This window comes from Nematostella vectensis, chromosome 6 (assembly GCF_932526225.1).
Source record: "Nematostella vectensis chromosome 6, jaNemVect1.1, whole genome shotgun sequence".
NCBI lineage: Eukaryota > Metazoa > Cnidaria > Anthozoa > Actiniaria > Edwardsiidae > Nematostella > Nematostella vectensis.
In genome coordinates, this window is record NC_064039.1 from 9364679 (window position 1) to 9385833 (window position 21155).

The following is a 21155-nucleotide window of genomic DNA, read 5'->3' on the forward strand; positions in this document are numbered from 1 at the left end:
ATCCCATTGGATTAGATATTCCTTAGCTTTTATTCCGATCCCTTTGGAGCTCATACCTTGCGGACTACCGCCTGTTTGAAGATATCTAGCGCTTTCTTTTTCGTCATCCATGATGTATTGACGCACATTCTTCTGCGGTAGACTACATTTACAGGCGTCCCTAAAGACTTCTGGGTCTCTGACGTTTGTGATGGTGGTTTTCCCCTCTTCTTTTAGTAAGCATTTTAATCGAATTCCCTGCACCAAAACATCTTGAGAAGGAAGATCTTTACGATTAGAAGATCTTTGTTTTGATTCTACAGCGATACGACATGACAAACCACTTCCGGCACGACCCCCACTTTCTGGTAATTGTTCACAATTTTTTTCTACTGGCATTTACCCATGCATAGGCTAATGTGCACATGGAGAGAAAGTCTATAGGGCTGAAGGACCAAGGCGTGTGTTTAGAAGTAACCGTTAGGACGCCTCTTAGTACCAAGGAAACAAGTGTTTAGTGAGAGAATCACTTAATAATTATTAAAAGACATTGGAAGGTAAGTAAGATGCTTGAGAAATTTGCATGAGGCGTTGTAAATTAATTGTGAATGCTGTTTATGTTCCACTGATAGCCTGCCGGTAGAAACAATGTTTCTCATTTCGTGTTCACTTTTGACTTCCCGCCTTTTTAATTTTCATATATCATAATGCTCTACATCGTTTTTTCTATAGACGTCAGAAAATCAAACTGCAGCGCAACTACAGAGAAGAGTTAGTACGACCTTCGTAGATTTAAACATCACTAAAAATTCCATTGTGTTTAAGATTTGATTACCATTTATGTGAGAATTCATGGATTGTAATTGAGCCGTGCCATCTGCGCGCAGGATTGTTCTACAGGAATTTAATGAGAGAATAACTAAGCGATTACGGCCAACATAACTCAGGAGGATGAAGAGGTGAAGAGAAGCACTTGGATCGTGGATTGACGCATCATATCAAGACTGATGCTCGCCACATCACAAGGATATGAGTTGCGGTTAATATTTAATGAAAGGCAAGTGCGACCTATTTACATTGTCCTTCGTCATACACTGTCCTTGAGTGCTATACCAGGCTATATAAGTTATGCTAATATACCCAGTGAGAGAGCTGGAAATAAAACACCACAAGTAGTCAAGATTTCGAAACAGCATCTTTAATAAGATTCACCAGGCTTTTGTATATCCGATAAGGGGGGTAAGAGAGCTCTGGATAGCTCATAAAAACACTTGTCGAAAACTCGTACCTCTGATTACTCAAGAATGCTTGTGTCAAGTTTGTAAAACACTGCGCTCTCCCACAACGGATACGGAAGGTGAATTATTTATTTGATCTTCGAGATATTGTAATGTACGGATGTTACTCTAGTTGTGTCGGCGGTTTGTATTCGTACGTCAGAACCGCTGACCGCGAATTCTTTTTTGCATGCAGTTCTTGGAGTTTTTAACCTACGAATTGTTAAAACGGAAAGAAGACTTAGTTTTCGTGTTAGGCAGAAGTTTACTATGTTATCAGTTACGTTATCAGTTACCGTGCCTTTGAAGTATATCTATTTTGGCCTCCGGATAACGTGAATTTTCGTAAAAAAAAATGTGCGAAGCCTGAACAAAATACATCAGTTTTGTTTAGTTTTGTCTGAAAAGCAAAGTACAGCGTACAAAACGATTTATTTGAACATTACAAGACTCCTTGTAATGAGGAAGAAGAAGAAGATAACACAATATCCTCGTTTCCTGTTCCATTCGATGTAGATAAGAACCGGAAGCAGACGGTAAACAGCCAGTAAGACAGTAAAGAACCTTCAGGCGTTTAAATCTACTAGAAACCGCAATGTTGATGTTCAAATTTGACAATAAACAACTACCAAACATTTGACAAAATACTTATACAAAATAACACAAGAATACAATCCATAATCACAGTACCAGGAACTCATGTGATTATCGACCATCTCTACGAAAAACTTGAAGAAGTCAATTCTTCATCTCTTACTGGGGTCCGAAAGTCTGGAGCAGCTTAAGTCCAAACATAAAATTGTCAAAATCCTTACAACAATTTAAAAGAGCTCTCAAAGATAGTATCATTTCAGGGAAGCAGCATTTCATTTCCACATGATTATTTTAATGTTAAAAAACATTTATGCAATTACTTCATCGACCACTTGTATAAGTAACATATCCTTTCTCATATGCATGCAATATTTTTGAGACAAAGGGGTCTACTGACTATAAGCATTTTGCTTTTAAGTAGAATCCTCGTCATCAATATGATAAGGTACCAATGTAAGAATCACTATTCGTTGATGAAATAAACTTGATTGATTGATTAAGTTTTGACTTTGATACCTGATATCTGGTTCTTTAATAAAGGGTGATCTCTAACGAATTACTGATTGGATATGGAGTCATTACTGTACTCTAAGTCTATCATCTGGTAATAGTCCACTTATTGCCGTTTTTTTAGCGATAAGTGACCGATTAAAAATTCAAAATATCAGAGTTCGCGTCTAGACCCCTAAAGTCAACAATCAACAAAACAAGGCGATTCGCTCAGATTTCATGAAATATGGAGGTATCTGCCCTTAAAGGGCACAGGTCTTTAAAAAAACTAGCCTAAAACACTCATTTCCTGACGTCCCTTTACCTCCAAACATGACCAGCCTCTCGCTCCTTGCGTTCCTTTTACTTGCTTTGCCCCTTATTTACCCTTTTCCTTCTAGGCTCCCTGTTTGCAATGCAGTAAAAGTATAGTCAAATCCCTAATAGGATTTTGCGCTCATTTGGAGTTGTGTTATTAGGAGTAATGACAAACAAGTATTTCATGTCTGAAACTGTTGAAGAATTTAAGGATTGAAGTTATTGTCCAAGGAATAATGATTTGGTGATTCTTACATTTTAGTAGAGGCCTAGGGGTATTTAGATTTTTTCCTAAGTGATGGCGCGTCTTTCGTCAAAAAGCAAAAACTGGGATGGGAGGGTTGGAGTTGGTAAATGCTAGGTTTCAAAATCACCATGGTAGTGGTGGAAAACAAGGGTGGGGCTTAAAGAATATCTTTCTTCCACTCCTTTGTTATTGTTAACAATTAAAAATACAGCAGTTCATTAGCAAGAAAACTTCAAAATATCCATCAACGATTGAAGTCTGGATACTTTATCAATTATATTTGATTAAAAAATTCTCAGTTACTTGCTTAAATTAGCCGATGGAAATGGATGCTTTGAGTCACTCAGTGTTGTTCAGAAGCACAAAATGGCGGTTTGATTGGCCTTCTTTAAGGGGGGGTGGATAGGGGTATGTAAATCCGCCGATCCGCTACATTTTTGGGGCAAATCCTTGGATCCGCATATTTTTTAGAACCGCATGGTTTGACAGATAAACAATAGCATCGATTGAAATTTATTTAAAATTCGAAATTCGACCGTCGAAGCAGTCAGAATCCGAAATCCGCGCCCGAATTGTGAAGAGATCCGTGATCTGCCGTACCTTTAAGCCCGCCAGCCCTTCGTCTCCGCTGCCCGTAGTACGCGTCTCATTGATCACCTGAAGTTACACCACAAAACACGCAGACCTGGGGGTCGTTTCTCACCGGTAATTACCGGGCCCGTTAGCGTATCGTGACCCCCCGAGGAGGTGCTGGGGCTTTGGTCCCCTGTGTTATTACAGGTAAAGAGGCACACAGAATAATTCAGTAAATCGACTAGCAACAGGCTTAAGGTTATTCAACTCTATCGCCTTGTTTCCACTTATTTTTTCATCTTCCAAATGAAAGGATGATACCTACTAGAATTCAGGGGGAGGGCGTTTAGAGCGCTGCGGGGCAACAAACTTAAACAGGTATTTTTTTCCTTTCTAACCAGTCAAATGTATCCCTTCTGAATTTATTATCTGCTCCCTCCTTTCTATTGGGGGATATGAAGTTTATAGCCGTTTTATCACAAAAAATATGACTATCTGAGATTTAAAACCGTATCAATTGGATGTAAACAACTGTTTGAAGCTTTAATTATATTTTTTGGTTTCTATTTGGTGTTAAAAGCTTAAACAATTTCGTGCTTATGAAGCAACATTGATAAGGATGTACTAAATCACGTCCTTTAAACCTTTTTTAATTTAAACTCTCCAAATTAGCTAACAGAAGCGAATTGATATTTATTCCAATCCCCTACCGTCACAGCCAAGCAGAAGGCAGCAGCGTCAACTGACCTAATCACGCCTCTTCTAGCTTGGAACGTTATTGGTTGTCATGGATAATTTTGCGGTATTCTCCTTATACCACCTTAATCTAAATTAGACCTTAATGCGGCCAAGGATTTTCCTCATTCTTTAAGCGTAAAGGTTATTCGTTTAAAAAAACTGAATGTGGAGAGAGAACACTCCACTGGCGCCGAGACTTTGAGCACGGATGCCTCACGCCATGACATGGGAGCCTTTTGTTTATCGCTTTTCAAGATGCAAAATTTTCCCGAGAAGAGACATTCGAGAGACTAACCAAAGTGCCTTGTTTTGTCCCCGCGGGATAATTGGTTATTTATGAGACATCTAGCCTGTCGCTGTTCACGATATTCGTAAGGAGACGATTAGCTACGTTCTTCGCAAGTTGACACCGTTTTTAATGGATATTTCTGGTGAAGATATAACAAGATTTATGTGGTTTCTGCCTTGTTTAGATGACTTTAGAGTTTAGGTTTATATTCACAAGCGTGCTTTTGTCTTCTAGGAGCCATTAGAGGGTTTTCGAGATGGTAAAAGAGAAAAAAGATGCTAAAAGATCTCCCAGCAAAACACTAAAAAAAGCGAAGGTCCCCCCGGCCGGACGCAAGCGAATTCTTCTAAAAGTCGGTGGAAGGGTGTTTGAAACGTGGGAAGAAAATCTAAGAAAACATCCATCCACACTACTGGGCAGCAAGGAAAAAGAACTGTATTACAACCCAGAGACGAAAATGTATACATTTGAGCGTGATCCCCTCATGTTTCGCCATATCCTCAACTATTACAGGTAAGAAAAACAATTACCGATATCTGATTTACTATTAATGGAACTCAATCACGAGGCCGAAAAAATTCAAATATAGCCGCGCATAAATGCTGTTCTCTTGTTGAACTGTCTCCGAATTGTGCTTCGTGTACAGGACAAGAAGATGAAAGGGCTTATTTGGAAAGTCACTTTCGTCATGTTTTAACGTTGTTCTCGGCAAATTAAATGTCTGAATAAAAGTTGGCTGATAATTTTGTCTACACGAGCTAGCCAATACAAGACGTGAGAGGCAGGTCTCATGAAATACCGGATGACCTGCGAATACCAGCCCTCCCTTTTGGAGAAATGTGTGAGGGTAATTTTATTTAAACCCGAAATATTGTACATTTCTGGCTATAATGAAAACAAATAGTTTTAATTAGGTGATTAGGAATGTGACGCATAAAGTGTAAACTAGTTTTTCGTAAAACATGTAACGAGATAAGAAATACTGAGAACAATTTAGATATGTCGTGGAATATAAACAGTGATAAAAATGAAATGTCTTTAAAATTTTAATTGAAAATAATGCTTCTTTTTAATGAACGCATGATAAATCCATAAGCAATCAATCTTCTTTTAATATAAAAAACACTTTATGGAGTAGGTGATGAGTTGTTTAAAATCCAATCTATGGTTTACCATTCGAGCCTAAAAGCCTACTTATAAGATAGTGAAAAAATGTAAGTGAACTGGTAATGCATGCAAAAACTCAAAATAAAAGAAATGACGCTAATTATTTTTGACATTCTGCTGGTACCTGCTATACAAGGGTGAATTAAAAAGTCTTGTTGTAACGCGATAAGCCCTGCAATGACATGTGCACGCACAAAAGTGGTCGAAGGGAGTTGAAAGACTGTCCTTGTGGAACACCAGTTTAATACCACGGACTCCCCACTGTTCGGATATTATCAGTCACAAGTAGGTGAACCGACAGCACTAGCCACACATCCATCATTCATCGCCCTGGCCGACAATTAGAAAGCATTTTTGTACAAAATCCCCAATAAATGCGGTTTGCCTTCACCTCACAAAATGACTCAATATGAATATGCCTTTACCATTTTTCCTTAAACGAACTATTTAACAGAACGCAGCGTGAAAAAATTAGCGTACAATACCGGCGAAAAATATGCGGATGCATATCATTTTATTGAAGCCGACCTGAGATCTGTGGTCTGCACTTCTAGTATTAAGCATTGTTTCAAGTACAATGCTGGGAATATGAGCTTTTTCTCAATAGCTTGGGGCTACTCGAGTCGAGTAACTGCGTCTAGTGACCATACATATGCAATGTCAGGATTTACCAAGGTTTTTTTCTTAGTCCCATAATTTGCACAACAGGGGATCTTGTCATTAAGCGTTACAAATCAATTGCAACAGCGAATTGTGAATTATTAACAAGGTACAAATGAGGCACACACCACCAGCTTAACATTCAAAATAGCGAAAATGTGGCAGAAATTTGATGATGTGTTGTTGTACGTATTCTACGGAAAAAAAGGAGAGATGCCATATCTTTTGCTTTAAAAAAACAACCACAACAGAGTGGTATCTATGGATTTGAAACGCAATCGTGCTACTGGTACTTGCATCTACAGCTTAAAATTCTCGACAAATCAGAATAACCAAAAGCCTATTAAAGAGTACACATTACGAAAATGTAATTTACAAAATGTTATTTTAAGTCTACACTAGAATAATGACTACTTTGTTTTGATATAATTTTCGTGCTACCATTTGGACCGCCCGGTGTGCCAGAGCTTCTACATTCAATAAGACGTCACCTGGTTTATATAAATAGATGGTTGGTACATGCTATTGTAATATAGGTCCAAGCCGATACCTCTATGCGGCCACCTTTTATTTAACGCCCACGACTCAAAGCCCCCAAATGTTTTTTTGTTTTGTTTTCCTATAACTTTGACGTCTTTAAAAACATATCCTCTTGTTACGATCGGGAAGTACTCTCAGCCCTTACTCCTTTCCATTACTTATTCTCGATATTTCTGCGCACCAAACCCTTAATGAAAGTTAACACGATATTCAAAATGATATAGCTTAAAAATAAGTTAAGTTGGAAGAAAAACTTTATATGGTCATCTTGTACGAGAGTTAAGGCTCAAAACAACTCTGCTTTAGATGGTCATCTTGTTTGAAGGCTCAAAATAACTCTTCTTTCAGAGAGTCAAACCTCTTTCCCTTGTTGATATATTCCCAACCCAAATGTGATCAAAATATAATGTAGTAAATGTACATCTTCGTCGCCAATGTTTTTGTTTCTGTCCCCCTCCCGTCCGTCTTGTCTCTAAATATCCCCCCGTCAGTCTTGTCTCTAAATATCCAACCGTCTGTCTTGTCTCTAAATATCCCTCCCCGTTTTGTCTCTACCACTCCTACCCCTCTCCCCCCTTCTTTGTTTGTCTAGCTCCTCCAGCCCCTGGGGGGGGGGGGGGGGGGGGCTTATGCCTTGTTTCTACCTCCCCTCTTCCCCCCAACACTGTCTTATTTTAACCCCCTCCCCCCGTCTTCTTTCTAATCCTCCCCCTCTGTGGACCGTTTCAGGGCGGGGCGCCTTCACTACTCGTGTGACTACTGCGCAGATGAGTTCCGCGAGGAGTTATCCTTCTTCGGGATCTCTATAAACGCCGTGGACAACTGTTGCTGGGACGATTACCGACAAACGCGAAAAATCAACATCGACAAAGTCTTCAAACTGGAGGATCCCTTAGAGAACGCAGAAAATGGTATTCCTGTAAAGATCACCTTGAAGGAAAGAGTCTGGCTCATATTTGACAATCCAGAAAAATCGTTTTTCGGCCTGTTGTGGTACTATGTATCAGGGTTAATGATCGCGCTGAGTATAGCGTGTACAGTCGCGGAGACTATTCCGCCTCCTTGTGACGAGAGCGTTATTTGTGGGGCACAATACACCTTGGTGTGCAAAGGCATGTTGCAAAACAGGACTCTTATAGAGGAACCTAGACGAACGCCTGCCTCTAACCCCGCTTGCCAGGAGCTCAGTGATTACATCAAGTCTAAGACTCAGGCTTTTTTTGTACTCGAAAGTATCTGCGTTGGGGTTTTCACGTTTGAGTATCTATCGCGTTTACTGACCGCGCCCAAGAGGTGGGACTTCGTGAAGGGTTACATGAGCATCATTGATGTGGTGTCGATACTACCTTATTACGCGGGCATTATCATGGAGAATGTGTTTCAGACTTCTGTCGATAGCTTGGGTTCACTGGTGCTCCTGCGCGTGCTCCGAGTATTTCGAGTACTTAAATTCACTAGGCATAGCAGTCGGCTCAGAAGCCTGCTGTTTGCCATCCAGCGATCTGCGTCTGAGCTTGGTTTCATCGTGTTCAGTCTGTCGTTAGGAGTTGTTCTCATCTCAAGCATGTTATACTATGTCGAGAAGGACGGAACTGGTGGCGATATGTTTAACAGCATTCCCGCGACAATGTGGTACTCGGTCGTTACCATGACAACGACAGGGTAAGTCTTGTTGCGTGACTCAAATTCAAAGTTCAAATACCTTTGATGTTCCTTATAACGAACATAACTTTTGAAAGCTAATCACTCGCCTTGCATCTGGAAAGCTGAACTATGAGAGCATAGATACAACGCAGTCGAGAGGAAGTCGAGATAAGGCATAGGAAGGCGCTTTAGGCAGCCATCGTGCGTCTAATGTCTATGTCTACGAAACACAGTTTAGATCAAAATAGTTGTTTTGTTTCGTTATGTTTTTGTGGATCGAGGAAAGCCAGGCCAGGCCAGGCACTCCACTAACTGTATAGACCCAACTGCGCCACCGAGACTTCTAACTTCCTCAAAAGAGGAGCCTCAAAACAAAATCAAAGATTTGACACATTTTCCAATATCTATACCTGCGCAATCCTTTTAGCAAATCCTGGCGACACTAATCAAGGGAATGTCTGAATCAAAGGTCCATGGAGACTTTGGCCTACACACGGCATTTGGTATCAGTAGATATAAGCTCTTTAATGTCTTGTTGTCCTGTAGACACATGGTCCCCCAGTATACGTTCAGTTTTCAGTAGTAGTTCTCGTGTAAATACGGATTCCTCGCAACCACATGACCACACAACTTTAATGTAATTGTTGTCGTGTAGGTACGAAGACCTTGCCCCCACCCCCGACCCCAACACACACAGACCTCGTTCACCACCCCCCCCCCCCCTTCCCCAGACTTACAAGGCGTTCAGCATTGATGTTTAGGTTCATTTAATGTATTGTTTTCGTGTAGGTACCGAGACCTCGTTCCCCCCTTCCCCAGACACACAAGGCGTTCAGTATTGATGTATAGGTTCATTTAATGTATTGTTTTCGTGTAGGTACCGAGACCTCGTTCCCCCCTTCCCCAGACACACAAGGCGTTCAGTATTGATGTATATGTTCCTTTAATGTATTGTTTTCGTGTAGGTACCGAGATCTCGTCCCCCCCCCTTCCCCAGACACACAAGGCGTTCAGTATTGATGTATATGTTCCTTTAATGTATTGTTTTCGTGTAGGTACGGAGACCTCGTACCCCACACGGCTCTCGGTAAGATCATCGGCAGTGTCGGGTGCATAATCGGCGTTCTTATGATCGCTCTTCCAGTCCCCATCATACAGAAGAAGGTGAGGAAGTTGTTTATTTGCATGCCGATGTCGTATCAAGATAACTAAACATTACTTGAAACCTTACTTACTTACCTCACGCGTAAAAAGTTGGTATGTATTTTCTCATTTCAAATCTGTTTGTCATCAAGAAAGCTCAACCCGAGGGGGACTCCGATAAAAGAACAGCCGCGGGTGATCGTCGGCTAAATTTATTTTAACCATAAGCGATAGCACTTTGGGTGTGGTCGAAAATCTTACCCCTAAGAAATAGCAAATTGGGTGTGGTCGAAGGTTTTTTTTAACCCTTAGAGATAGCAAAATCGGAAAAATTTTATACACTAAAAGAATTCCTCCCCGGGAAGCTCAAAAACATGCTGGAAGTAAACAAGAATATTTTAAGGATTGTTACCTTTTGTTTTATTTTCTGAAATTTTATAGTATTACCGTGGCAAACCAATTTAGCATGGGAGTTTTGATTGACACAAGCTTCATAACTGGGACGATTCTGTCGTGCTTTTATATGCACTCAAGCATGTTTTTTGTTTGTTTCTTTCTTTGCCTCGATTGTTGGTTAGGAAAGCTCTTGTCAATCAAATAGTTCGTGTCTCAAAGCTTCATTGGCTTTAATTTACGTCACAAAACTGTCAAGTTGGCCACGCTAGCGCGCGTACTATACAAAAAAGTTGGCAATTATGATATCAGTAAAACCACACATATTGATGCTTGGCTTATAGTTGAAGTTTTCGCTATGAAATGATTGCTCTATAATAAACCTTTCTAACCCCTTTCAGGCGAATCTTCAAATGGGACTGTTGGACGAGGTTGATCAAGCATTCCAGAAGGAGTAGACTCATCACGTGGGAAGCAAGCCTATGGGTGACAGGACTCAGTTGGTTTTGTATCAAACGACTGGAGAGACTGCTCCTCTGAGGACTTCCCGGTTAACGTTGGTGAAAATTGCCCGGTAACCGCTGGTAAAAAATTGCCGGGTAAACGTCGGTGAAAATACCAAGTAATCGCTGATGAAATCTGTTCAATAAACGCTGGTAAAAAATGCCTGGTAAATGCTGGTGGAAATTGCCTTGAAGCACCGCTTTCTTATATTGGATGTCACATAATGTAATGGAAATAGTAGCAATCCTCTTCGAACCTGCGCACGGTTCTTCTTCTATCTCATTCGAAAAAAGCACGAATGTGACGTGACAAAATAATCTTACATCAATTTTCTCCATTTTGTTCAAATATTGGTCAGTGCTGTCGTCTTTTGGTTCTGGGTTGGTATTCCTTTGGTCGCCACTAGAAGAGTCTTGGTCTCCCTGTAGTCGATCTTGGTATTCTTATATTCTCCAATTAAAGCGTCTTGGTCTTACTGTGGTCGATTTTGGTATTCCGATGGTCTAGACTGGTCTAGGCACTTTTGGGTTCTTTGAAAGTGTACAAGTTTAACCCAAATTCTTATGTGAAACCTTCCTTAGCACAACGGAACCTTAAGTATTGTCGTTTTCTGTGCGAACCCTAGGATGTGATTGCCTGCGTAGCAAGTAGAAGAACCTGGAAAAAATGGTCGCGCGGGCTGAAAGAGCTCTTTATTGATTCTCTCCCTTGACCACGCGCGGCCATCTCGTTCTACTTTTACCATTTGCGCATGTTACGCAGGATAAGGCTGTGTCTGTAATAGCATTTTAGTCGATTAGGTCTTATTTACCCTAGAGATCCTAGAGCGTTGATCAGACTGTGATGACAGCTGATAAGATTTGTAAGAACCTATTCTACACTGCACCCATTGTCGCATGGTACCAAGGGGCAAAATTTGGCGATACGACAATGGAAGCAGTACATGAAAAAGAAAAAAAGTTGTAGGAATTGGTGGATGGGCAGCAGGAAAACGACGCCCTGGCTCTAATCGTGCCTCGCCCAGCGGGTCTAGTATCAACCAACCATTAACCTATTACCCTACTGCAGTTGAGCAATATGATAATATATTCATAATTACTGATCTTATATACTCTGCTGTGTGAATAAGAGTATGGTTATATTTTCTTTGGCTTGACATTTTCTAAATTATTTGCTGCGAACAAAAATATCCAGCTCTCATCACCGTTTGAGCAAATTTAGGTATAACAGACCCCGAAAATAACGCAATTAAACGTTTATTAATAAAGTTTTATTAGAAAGTTGTATAAACAGTTTTTTTTTTCTCGAATTACTGCTGCTCCAATTTTAAATTCTATATGTAACAGTTGGCCGTCCCCCAAATATCTTTTGAAGATTTTCAACGTTTACTTCTAAGAGTGTCTCTCTAGCAGGATGTCAAGTATGCGATATTTCACCATGGCGATCCATGCACATTTCTGTTTAGAATCTGTGTTTAACATCACTAAAAATAAAAATTCAAACAGGTTAGTATAATGTTGAGCTCAAACACGTTGTGCACTGTGTGGCCTCCAATGCAGGCATATCCAGGAAGGGGTGGAGGGGGGGCAGGGGGAGTGTTCCGGACCCCACCCTGCTGATGTGTCGAGTTGTGAAATGTCATGGATAGCTGATGAATCAATTCCACTCAGGGTTGACTTCTTTATCTTAAGAAGGTGATTATTGTTGGTGTTTATTAGGATAAAAATGTTTTTTAGATGGACCTTCAACCGGATCTGAGATTGCTGGTTTAAATCTAATTGCTCTGCGAAGTTTAATAACTGCTCTGGACCCTACACTGATTAGTCTTCTAGACGTTATGTGTAAACTCGAAGGGTAACGTGAGTATGTTGGCCGCGCACATAGACGCTCTCAGCGCTAGTCCCTTGCGCTTAATACACAGACTAGATGCGTTTGTTGTCTCAAGCCAATACAAAAATAATTAATAATACTTAACTAGTATTGCTTACTTTGATTTGAAGTATGGGGACCGGAAGTGCCACCACAAGTACACCCAGAATGCAACACGCGCTTCCTATCACCTTCCCAAGCGCTGTTTCCGGTACAATATCACCATACCTGGACATAGTAAACAAATACACACCACACGGGTTACCTGTGGTCAGAGGAAACGAATACACACCACACGGGTCACCTGTGGCCAGGGGAAAGAATACTCACAAAACTGGTTACCTGTGGCCAAGGGAAAGAATACACACCACACGGGTTACCTGTTGCCATGGGAAAGAATACACACCACAAGGGTTATCCGTGCTCAGAAGAAACGAATACACACCACACGGGTTACCTGTGGTCAGAGGAAACGAATACACACCACACGGGTTACCTGTGGTCAGAGGAAACGAATACACACCACACGGGTTACAGATACAAGAATATACACCAAACAGGCTACGAATACGCGAATACACACCACGAACAGGCTACAGATATACGAATACACACCGTACGGGCTACGGATGCACGAATAAACACCGTACGGGCTACGGATACACAAATATACATCGGATAGGCTACGAATATACACCGAACAGATTACGGTACAATATTGCCATAGCTGGACAGAGTACACTTAAACAACAAGGATTGCGAGATGTGAAAAGATAATAATGTGTAAAAGGCTGGTTTCGTTTTAACAAATTATATTATTCTTTCATTTAAATTGACGATAGGATTTAAAATAATTACGATAAGGATAATGTAGCAAAAGCAGTACTGATGTGATTATAATAATGATGACGGTGGTGCTGTTGGTGATGATGGTGACGATGACCGTAATGATGGTGATGGTGATGACGGTGGTGCTGTTGGTGATGATGGTAACGATGACGGTGATGGTGACGTTGCTGGCGATGGCGATGGCGATGGCGATGGCGATGGCGATGGCGATGGCGATGGCGATGGTAAAGGTGATGGTGGCGATAATGGTGGCGATAATGATGATCATGATAATGATGAAGATGATGTTGGTATGAGTGGTGTTAAAGGCAGATGATGATGATGATGACGACGACGACGACGACGACGATGATGATGATGATGATGATGATGATGATGATGATGATGATGATGATGATGATGATGATGATGATGATAATGACAGTCCCTACTCACCCCGTGGTAGTGGTAGTGATGACGGCGTACCACATGGCTTCTGGAATGCTCACGAACTTTGGGTTGTCCTGCATCTCGGCGTAATACATGACACTCGAGAACACGATCACCAGCACGAAATAGATAAACAGGATCAGACCTAGCTCCGTGGTGGACCCCCTTACAGTCTGCGTCAAGTCTTGCAATCGACGCGAATGTCTCAGAAGTTTAAAAATCCTCACGATTCTTAGAATTCGAAGTATTTCCAAGAATTCAATCCCTAGATTAGATTTAAAGCCAATCACATAGCGCAGTACTAAGTCACCGTAGTAGGGCAAGATAGCCAGCAGGTCTATGATACTCATGAACTTCCTCACGAACACCCAGCGCTTGGGCGCAGTCGAGACCTTCAGCGCGTACTCCAGCGTAAAGAAAATCACACAGGCAGAATCGATGTAAAAGAAGATCTTTTTATAGTCCTCGTGACAAGAGCGTGCTCCCTCTGTGCATGTGACTGTCTCGGCGACATTAGCGAAAGTGCTAAGCACGATAGCCAGGACGCTGACCAAGTAAAATAACTTGGCGGGTAAAGATATCATTGGATCTTTAGTCGTGAGCCAGATTTTTTCGCGCAGCGTTGCATCATGGGGGATCCTCCTATTCTTTTTCTCTTCCTCTTCTTGTCGCTTCCGGTTTTCTTCGCGTATGCGCTCTAGCTTCTCTTTAGCGGGATCGTACTCGTCCTCCCAGCAGCACGTGCAAATGTACTCGTCAGGGATGCCGAAGAATTTCAACTCGTCGATGAATAACTCGACGCACTCGTCTCTCGGGTAGTGAAGCTTACCCGTGTAGTAGAAGTTCCAGATGTGACGAAACACGTCTGGGTCGTGATCAAAGAAGAATTCGTCCCTTGACGAGTCGTAGAACCCTTTACGCTTGTTGCTTCCTAGAAGAGTCTCTGGGTAGATGGACGTAAAGTACTCGTGAAGCTTGAACCTACGACCACTCACGTTGATAACATTGATCTTACCATCATCAGGGAAGTCCGAGAGCCGTTTGCGCGAGGTTTTAGATGTGCTGCTTCTAGCACTTTGGTCCGAGTTTTTGCGCTTTCCAAACAACTTCTTGGGACTGATTAGAGATAAAAAGCTGCCTGACTTGTTACTTTTGGTTTTTACCGAGTGACATGATGAGCCACTGTGCACACTTTGTGTGGAAAAGTTCTTGGAAGGACATCTGTCTTTTACAAAGAATCGAGTTTGGGAACACTGAGATTTCCGAGAACCCCTCGATTTCAGAGAACTCTGTCTTTGCATAGATTGAAAACTTCGCGGCGTATCTAGTCCCGAGTCCGCCTCGGACGATATGGACGAGTGGTTATAAGGGGACAGGTAAGTAGAGCTTGTGCGGCTCCCCGGGGCATCTTGGGAATTGGCACGTGATCGATGTGTGGGAGGAGTCAGGACTGTCGTTTTTCGCCCGCCTCTTGGCGGGAAACTCGCGCCCAGGTCCAAGTCATTAGACCCACGTTGTAAAATTCCTTTTGGTCCTGTCCGGGCCGAGCCCGATCTTGTCCGATACGCATCACCGTCATACCCTTTAAAACTTGACCTCGCAGAATCCCCTGAGGAGGATTTATCTGTTCGTTTCGTCCATCCCTGTCCATGGTCTTGAATTTTGCGAAAACTTGGCGAAAGCAAAGCCGAAGTGCTGCGCTCTGTCGACCACGTGTTCCCTGTTTGGCTCCTTGCTGGCACTGAGGAGCTGGCTTGTTTGTATTGTGTGGTTAGCAGAGGAGATGATGTCGAGGTCGCTGTTTTAACAGGATCCAAGACTTGTCGAGTTGAGAAGAAAATAGATTCCTTGCTTTTCTTCTCATAGACGACCACCGTGTTCTTACCCTCTTTGGTGTCATCACACTCTTTTGGTTGATTTGGTATGAAGCTTGGACTGAGGAAAAGCGAGCTGCCTGTCTTGTCACCAAGCCAGCTCGGACACTTTTCCACAGGCCTCCTGGTCTCGGGATCTTGTGTGGGGTCATCCTGCGAGTCTCCCGTCACGTAGATGCCCGCGTGCTCGGTGGTTAGCGCCAGCTTAATCCGACCTCTCGGTACCGAGAACAGAGTCGTGGATTCGGATACCGACTTGTTATCGATTGTAATGGTGACGTCACTTGTGTTGTCGCTAATGTCGTTCAAGCTCGGAGGCGCCGATATCGATGCCGAAGACTTGACGAAGGTTTTTTCGGATGACGACGTTAACTGACCGCCCATGGTCACAGCCGGATCTGAGGCGCAGGGGGGAAAATCGCTTAACCTTCTCTCGTTTGTGAACGAGCCAGTCCCTGTGACGCATAGATAGCTGGACGAATATCCAGACGATCTACCTTTACTAGACGTCTTTGTCGAAAACATCTCATCGCTCGTCACTGGTGTGATGACGTCATTGCTTCTATCACTTGGGACGTCATCTGGTATTCTGATTTCATTATCTCTATCGTAATTAATTTCATCATTAGAAACAGACGAGCTGGCGCCCTGATAAACCTCCTTGTTTTCGAAATATGCGTCGTCTTTTGTTGTGTGAATTAGAACAGGGATCTTGAGCGCTGAAGGTTTTGTTTGAACTATTGTAGATATCGTTGAAGGCTTCGCCTCATCCTCTGCACTGCTAAATGACATTAGAAAGCTGTCTCCTGATTGGCTAATGCTTAAATGATGTGCAGCATCATTTGTCTTAAGCTCAGGCGAATTCCCATCATCTTTGTCACCTATAGCAAGTGTTGTTTCGTCTAACGTGACGTCCATTCCATAACTGTCTAGAATACCTTCAATTGGCCTCAACAAGGACAAGGTATTATTCTCCCTGTCAATGATACCCTCGGCAGAGCCTGACAGGGATGAATTATTACCCATTTCTGCAGCACTATTTTTGACAACATCGAATGACTTTTGACGCGCAAGTTTACCGAGGCCCGGTGACACGGACAAGGCCGTGTTCTTTCTGGAAAGGACGTTTTCCTTGAGCGTGGCTTTGTCATCACAGTCATGATTGGCAGAATAACTCGCACAAGTACTAATAGGTGCAATGCCATCGTGATTTTTTAGTTTGCTAATCAAACACGTTCGGTCATCAGACAAAACGTTGCCATCATCAGACCATGATCTACGACCAAGACGGACGTCCTCTTGTGAAGGGGACCCTGACGGACTTAATAAACACTGATCTTCCTTTTTTAATCTTTTCTTGCAAAATAGCAATCTCCCTCCCTCAAACACGCGCTGTTGAGAAGCGCAGCGGATTGATTTTTCTAAAAGCCTTAGCTCGTCCGTTGGTGATAACGGTTTCCTTGGAAGATAAGGATCCGAATTACAACCTTGTCTCCCCGCAAGCGCTCCGAACTTCCTCGTCCGACTTACACGATAACTGGACGAAGTAGATGTCTTTTTGGGGCTCGGTCTTACGAATGTGTAAACATTTCTTTTGTTCCTGGCGTGCATACTTGGGGAATCATACGCTATAAAGTAAACTTGCTGTTTGTCTTGGCTCGACGCTTCCAGCACGGTTTTAAATGAAACACTGCTTGTCTCATTTGGGGGTTGATTAACTTTTCCTGTTCGGAATGTTCCGTTATTATTATTATTAGCTTGCTGTAGCTTTTCTGTCTCATTTGGATCACGATCCTTAATCTGCTTAGAACTGATTGCTTTAGTAGTATAGTTATCATGTTGTTGTTGCTGTTGCGTTTGTTTTTTGTCATTAAGTCGTGCCCCATCCGTGTTTTTATTTACCAAAGAAACTGAAATCTGTGAGGTTGGTTGTCCTTGCGATTTTGAAACAATGCCGTCCTTACATTCTTCTTGTCGCGAACTTGATTGCGGACTTTCTTGATGCCTGCTTCTATTGTCAGCGAATTGGCCATGTTTACCTTGTTCATCTTCTCGCTTCATCCAGGTCTCCATGCTAATTTGCCTTGAGCATTTTCTATGATTCAAATCCCACAAATACAATAACTCAAGTAAACAAAGACTCCTTACATCCAGTTTACCTTTCTTTTGACGGTCGAGTTTGCCGTTTGGAACTCAAAGCCTCATTTTCCTGTTGTTTGTTATGTTTAATATTCTCTAAGTATGAGACAAGTTCGTAAAGTAACGACCTAATTACCGGAGACTCATGTGACAGCTGGCGGGTCGTCCGACTCTAGCGCGTCCACTCGTCATTCCTTCTGAAATTTTGCATGTAAATTCAAATGTTCGCTAGTCTGGGGCCCGTTATAGTCTCACTAAGTGACAGGGTTCTGCTTAGTTTTCATTTGTGCTTGTAAATATTATTGACTTGTTTACGTTCCGTTGTTCTTCCGTGATAAATTCCATCATGTTCCTTGTAGACGACCCAGTGTGTTTTGGAGCTTCTTCGCCGGTTTTTTTTTTCCTGAGAGCAGACGTTATCTTTCCTTTTTCTGTGTAAATTGAAATTGGAAAAAAGTGCTCCGGATTACATCCGGTATTCCTCTTTTTATCAAAACTACCGCAATTTTCAGTCTGATTTCGGCGATAATACACTTCTCATCGGCGAACAAAGGCTCTGGAGTTTATAATAGGTCACGTGGTTTGAGTCTGACTTCAAAGCACAGAAATTCCGCTATAGCGTACACTGCATTCATTACGACATCAAGTCTGTTTGTTTTCCCGGTATTCCACTATGCTATTCCAGTCTTGAACTCAGTCGATAGCTTAAATTCCCCTCTCCGCGGTGTTGCCAGGGGATACGGACCTTCAATCCATTTTATGGATGGGCTTGTGACTGAAGGCGAACGTTCAGGAGAACGTTTAACATGAATGGCAAACCACAGACTAAGCACGTCAATTGAATTCATTTCTTTTTTCACCCAAGAAATGCTCGGCCTAGCCACAGGAGGTTTTCTTATGGGCAGGGTACGAAAGACCTCTGTTAAAGTTTAATCAGTCTTTAAAAATTTAGGGCAATCCCTTCTTTGAAGGCACTATTTCGCATATTTCTATTCTCTCACATCTTTCTTTTCTCCTATGTAGTCTGAAGAAAAAAAGTTTCGCCATCTTTCGTTCAAGATGAGTTTAAAAGGTGTTCGGTCAGAAACTTCTCAGGTTCACATAAATAACTTTAAGTAGACGCGAAATAAGAGATAGAAACATTTAATTATGCAGTGTAGAGAATATTTCTCCATCCAATAAGCTAAAAGTACGATATTTAAGCATTCTAAGAAGCAATAGTCTTTAAAATCATTTGTACGTGAGTGCAAATGATTAGCGTTAATTTTACCCCAAAAAGCTACAAAAGTTTTGTTAAAGCATTTTCCATTTAATGTGGTAGAGCTATGTCTCAGAAAATGTGATCTATTCTGTCTTCCAGTTTTTGTGTTTTAGACGTATTTTTAAAAAAAATACGCACAAATCGAAATCGGAAAGTTGCATACGTTTTTCAAACGAATGCAAAACAGGTCTTTCGATATTTGTCAGTTTTCCATTGTTCTTATTCTTCGCCCGAATTAGAATAAGAATCGGGACTACACTCTTTATATTGGCTATAAAGACGCAACCTGCTGAATTCAATTAACAGCCTGTCAGCCATATAGCACTACAAATTAAAAGTACCCACTTACGGATTATCGAATGGACGGAGGAATGCCATGTCTAAAGAACTACAAAATTAAACGATAAGTTATTTTTGTTGATTGTATTATTAGCTTGCTCGCCATTATCAAAAGAGTGCCCTGGAGAAAATGTATTATCTCCGCAGACTATGCATAAACAGATTCAAGCGTTTAGAAGATTAAAGAGATTAATATTTAATGCTGTGTGCTATAGGGACAAAAGGTCTGAGAGAGCGTGTTCAATCCACATGAATAGGATCGGATAGAAATAAAAATTGAAAGAAAGTAACCAAAATCAAACAAAAAATATTGTTACAATGTTAAAACTCAGAAATATCGTAGAACTAAAATGTGATGGCAAATATTGACCAATTAGTAAGTATTTGCCATAATAAAAACAAAACAAATGGAAAACAAAGACGATTAGCAATAACTGTTATTGATAACGCGAGGATGTACCGTGTAGTTCCAAGGTACTTATGCCTCTCGTTAAACTCGCGCGCATATATCAGGATAATGAGCTCTACGTCTTTTAACAACATTCAGGCATCGTTACCTGCTCAACGAAAAGCCGATCCTTCTAAATAGTTTTAGACGTTTTCAGCAGTAATCTAGCATAGTAATTTCGTCTTTCATCCTTTTATATATAAGAAAGGGATATAAAAGAAAGGGATCTGTCAAGATTGGTCATATAAAAAAAGGGATCTGTCAAGATTGGTTATTTACTAAAAGGAATCAACTAATGCATGACAAATGTTAAAACATACACTTTTTAGTTATTAGCGCAAGAGGTAATGCTTCCTCTTAATGATAAAATACGACTCCATTTCGACCTAGACATGCGTCCGTTTAAAACTAAGTCATTTTGCTTTATTCTTTGGTGAGTGGTGAGTACTAGCCATGAACGACTAATATAACAATAAACATCACTAATCAATCTTTTATCTGTTATACTCCTCAGTCGTATACAAATTCGAGACGAGGACGGGAAAACCCCGCGCATGCACAATGGTAAAGCAACGTTATGATGGAAGGCTCAAACTTGAATTTGGGAATCGTTGGGCTGCAGCTAAGAGGCTTCCAACGGGTGGAACGCGGTTTTTTTTAATTAAAGTCTTGCATTCAAAACAGACACAACAAAATTCCAAAACAACGATTACAGATAGCTATTTGTCGTAAGTGGTTTATCATTAAAGAAGAAAATAAGTCCAATCACGCCGCCATTTTATGCTCCCGCTCAATGCCAAGTTAAAAAAAGAATCCATTTCCATCGGCTGCTTCAAACAAATAACTGAGAAACTTTCATTCAAATATCATTAATAAAGCACCAGAAACCAATCGTGGATGGTTAGTTTGAATTTTATTTGCAATTAAACATTCTTAAAAGACACTCACGTACGCACGGCTCAACAAAGAATTGCCGCGATATGCCTATTCAATTGATTCCGATTACCTTTATGCCGCTATAAATACTCCACCCACATCCACCCGCATATACAGACTTCCGATTATTAAAGCTTTGTTATAGGTCTATTAGGTGCACGATAATACCGTGGTCGTACATGTGAGCAAGTTTATTGCGCGGAGTTCGTAGTGCCAGCCGCTGATGATTAATTAAATTCTGGAGTCTTCTCGTTTATTGCTCTAACCCAATTACGCTAGCTTTACCCAACAGTGTAAATAGTTAAAGTACCAAATAGCCGCTTAAAAGCCGAAAGTCGACCAGGTGTACTTTCCATAATCTTCATCATTCTTCATCTCAGACCACGACCGCAAGCTCGAATAGTTTATCGATTACCCTTCAGACTCCACACGCTTTACAAGGTCATTCCGCCAGTT

The 21155-nt window shown here is 41.4% G+C and overlaps 2 protein-coding genes across 5 annotated transcripts; one reads left to right on the forward strand and one right to left on the reverse strand.

The window, feature by feature from the left end:
- Positions 1-367: 367 nt before the first annotated feature.
- Positions 368-11839, forward strand: LOC5519762 (potassium voltage-gated channel subfamily D member 2). Of its 4 annotated transcripts, XM_048729420.1 has the most exons (7): positions 368-536; positions 712-750; positions 867-1036; positions 4739-5017; positions 7601-8533; positions 9571-9679; positions 10453-11839. In XM_048729420.1, the coding sequence occupies exons 4-7, from the start codon at positions 4761-4763 to the stop codon at positions 10507-10509; spliced, it is 1356 nt and encodes a 451-aa protein (XP_048585377.1). In that variant the 5' UTR covers positions 368-536; positions 712-750; positions 867-1036; positions 4739-4760; the 3' UTR covers positions 10510-11839. The 4 variants fall into 4 exon arrangements, with proteins under 4 accessions (XP_048585377.1, XP_048585376.1, XP_048585378.1 ...); XM_048729419.1 differs by having other exon boundaries at positions 712-1036; XM_048729421.1 differs by lacking the exon at positions 712-750.
- Positions 11807-18605, reverse strand: LOC5519772. Its single transcript, XM_001639684.3, has 3 exons — positions 13709-18605; positions 12544-12652; positions 11807-12038 (listed from the first exon to the last, which is right to left on the reverse strand). Exons 1-3 carry the CDS (start codon positions 17647-17649, stop codon positions 12036-12038), a joined length of 4053 nt encoding a protein of 1350 aa, XP_001639734.3. The 5' UTR covers positions 17650-18605; the 3' UTR covers positions 11807-12035.
- Between the last annotated feature and the right edge of the window lie 2550 nt (positions 18606-21155).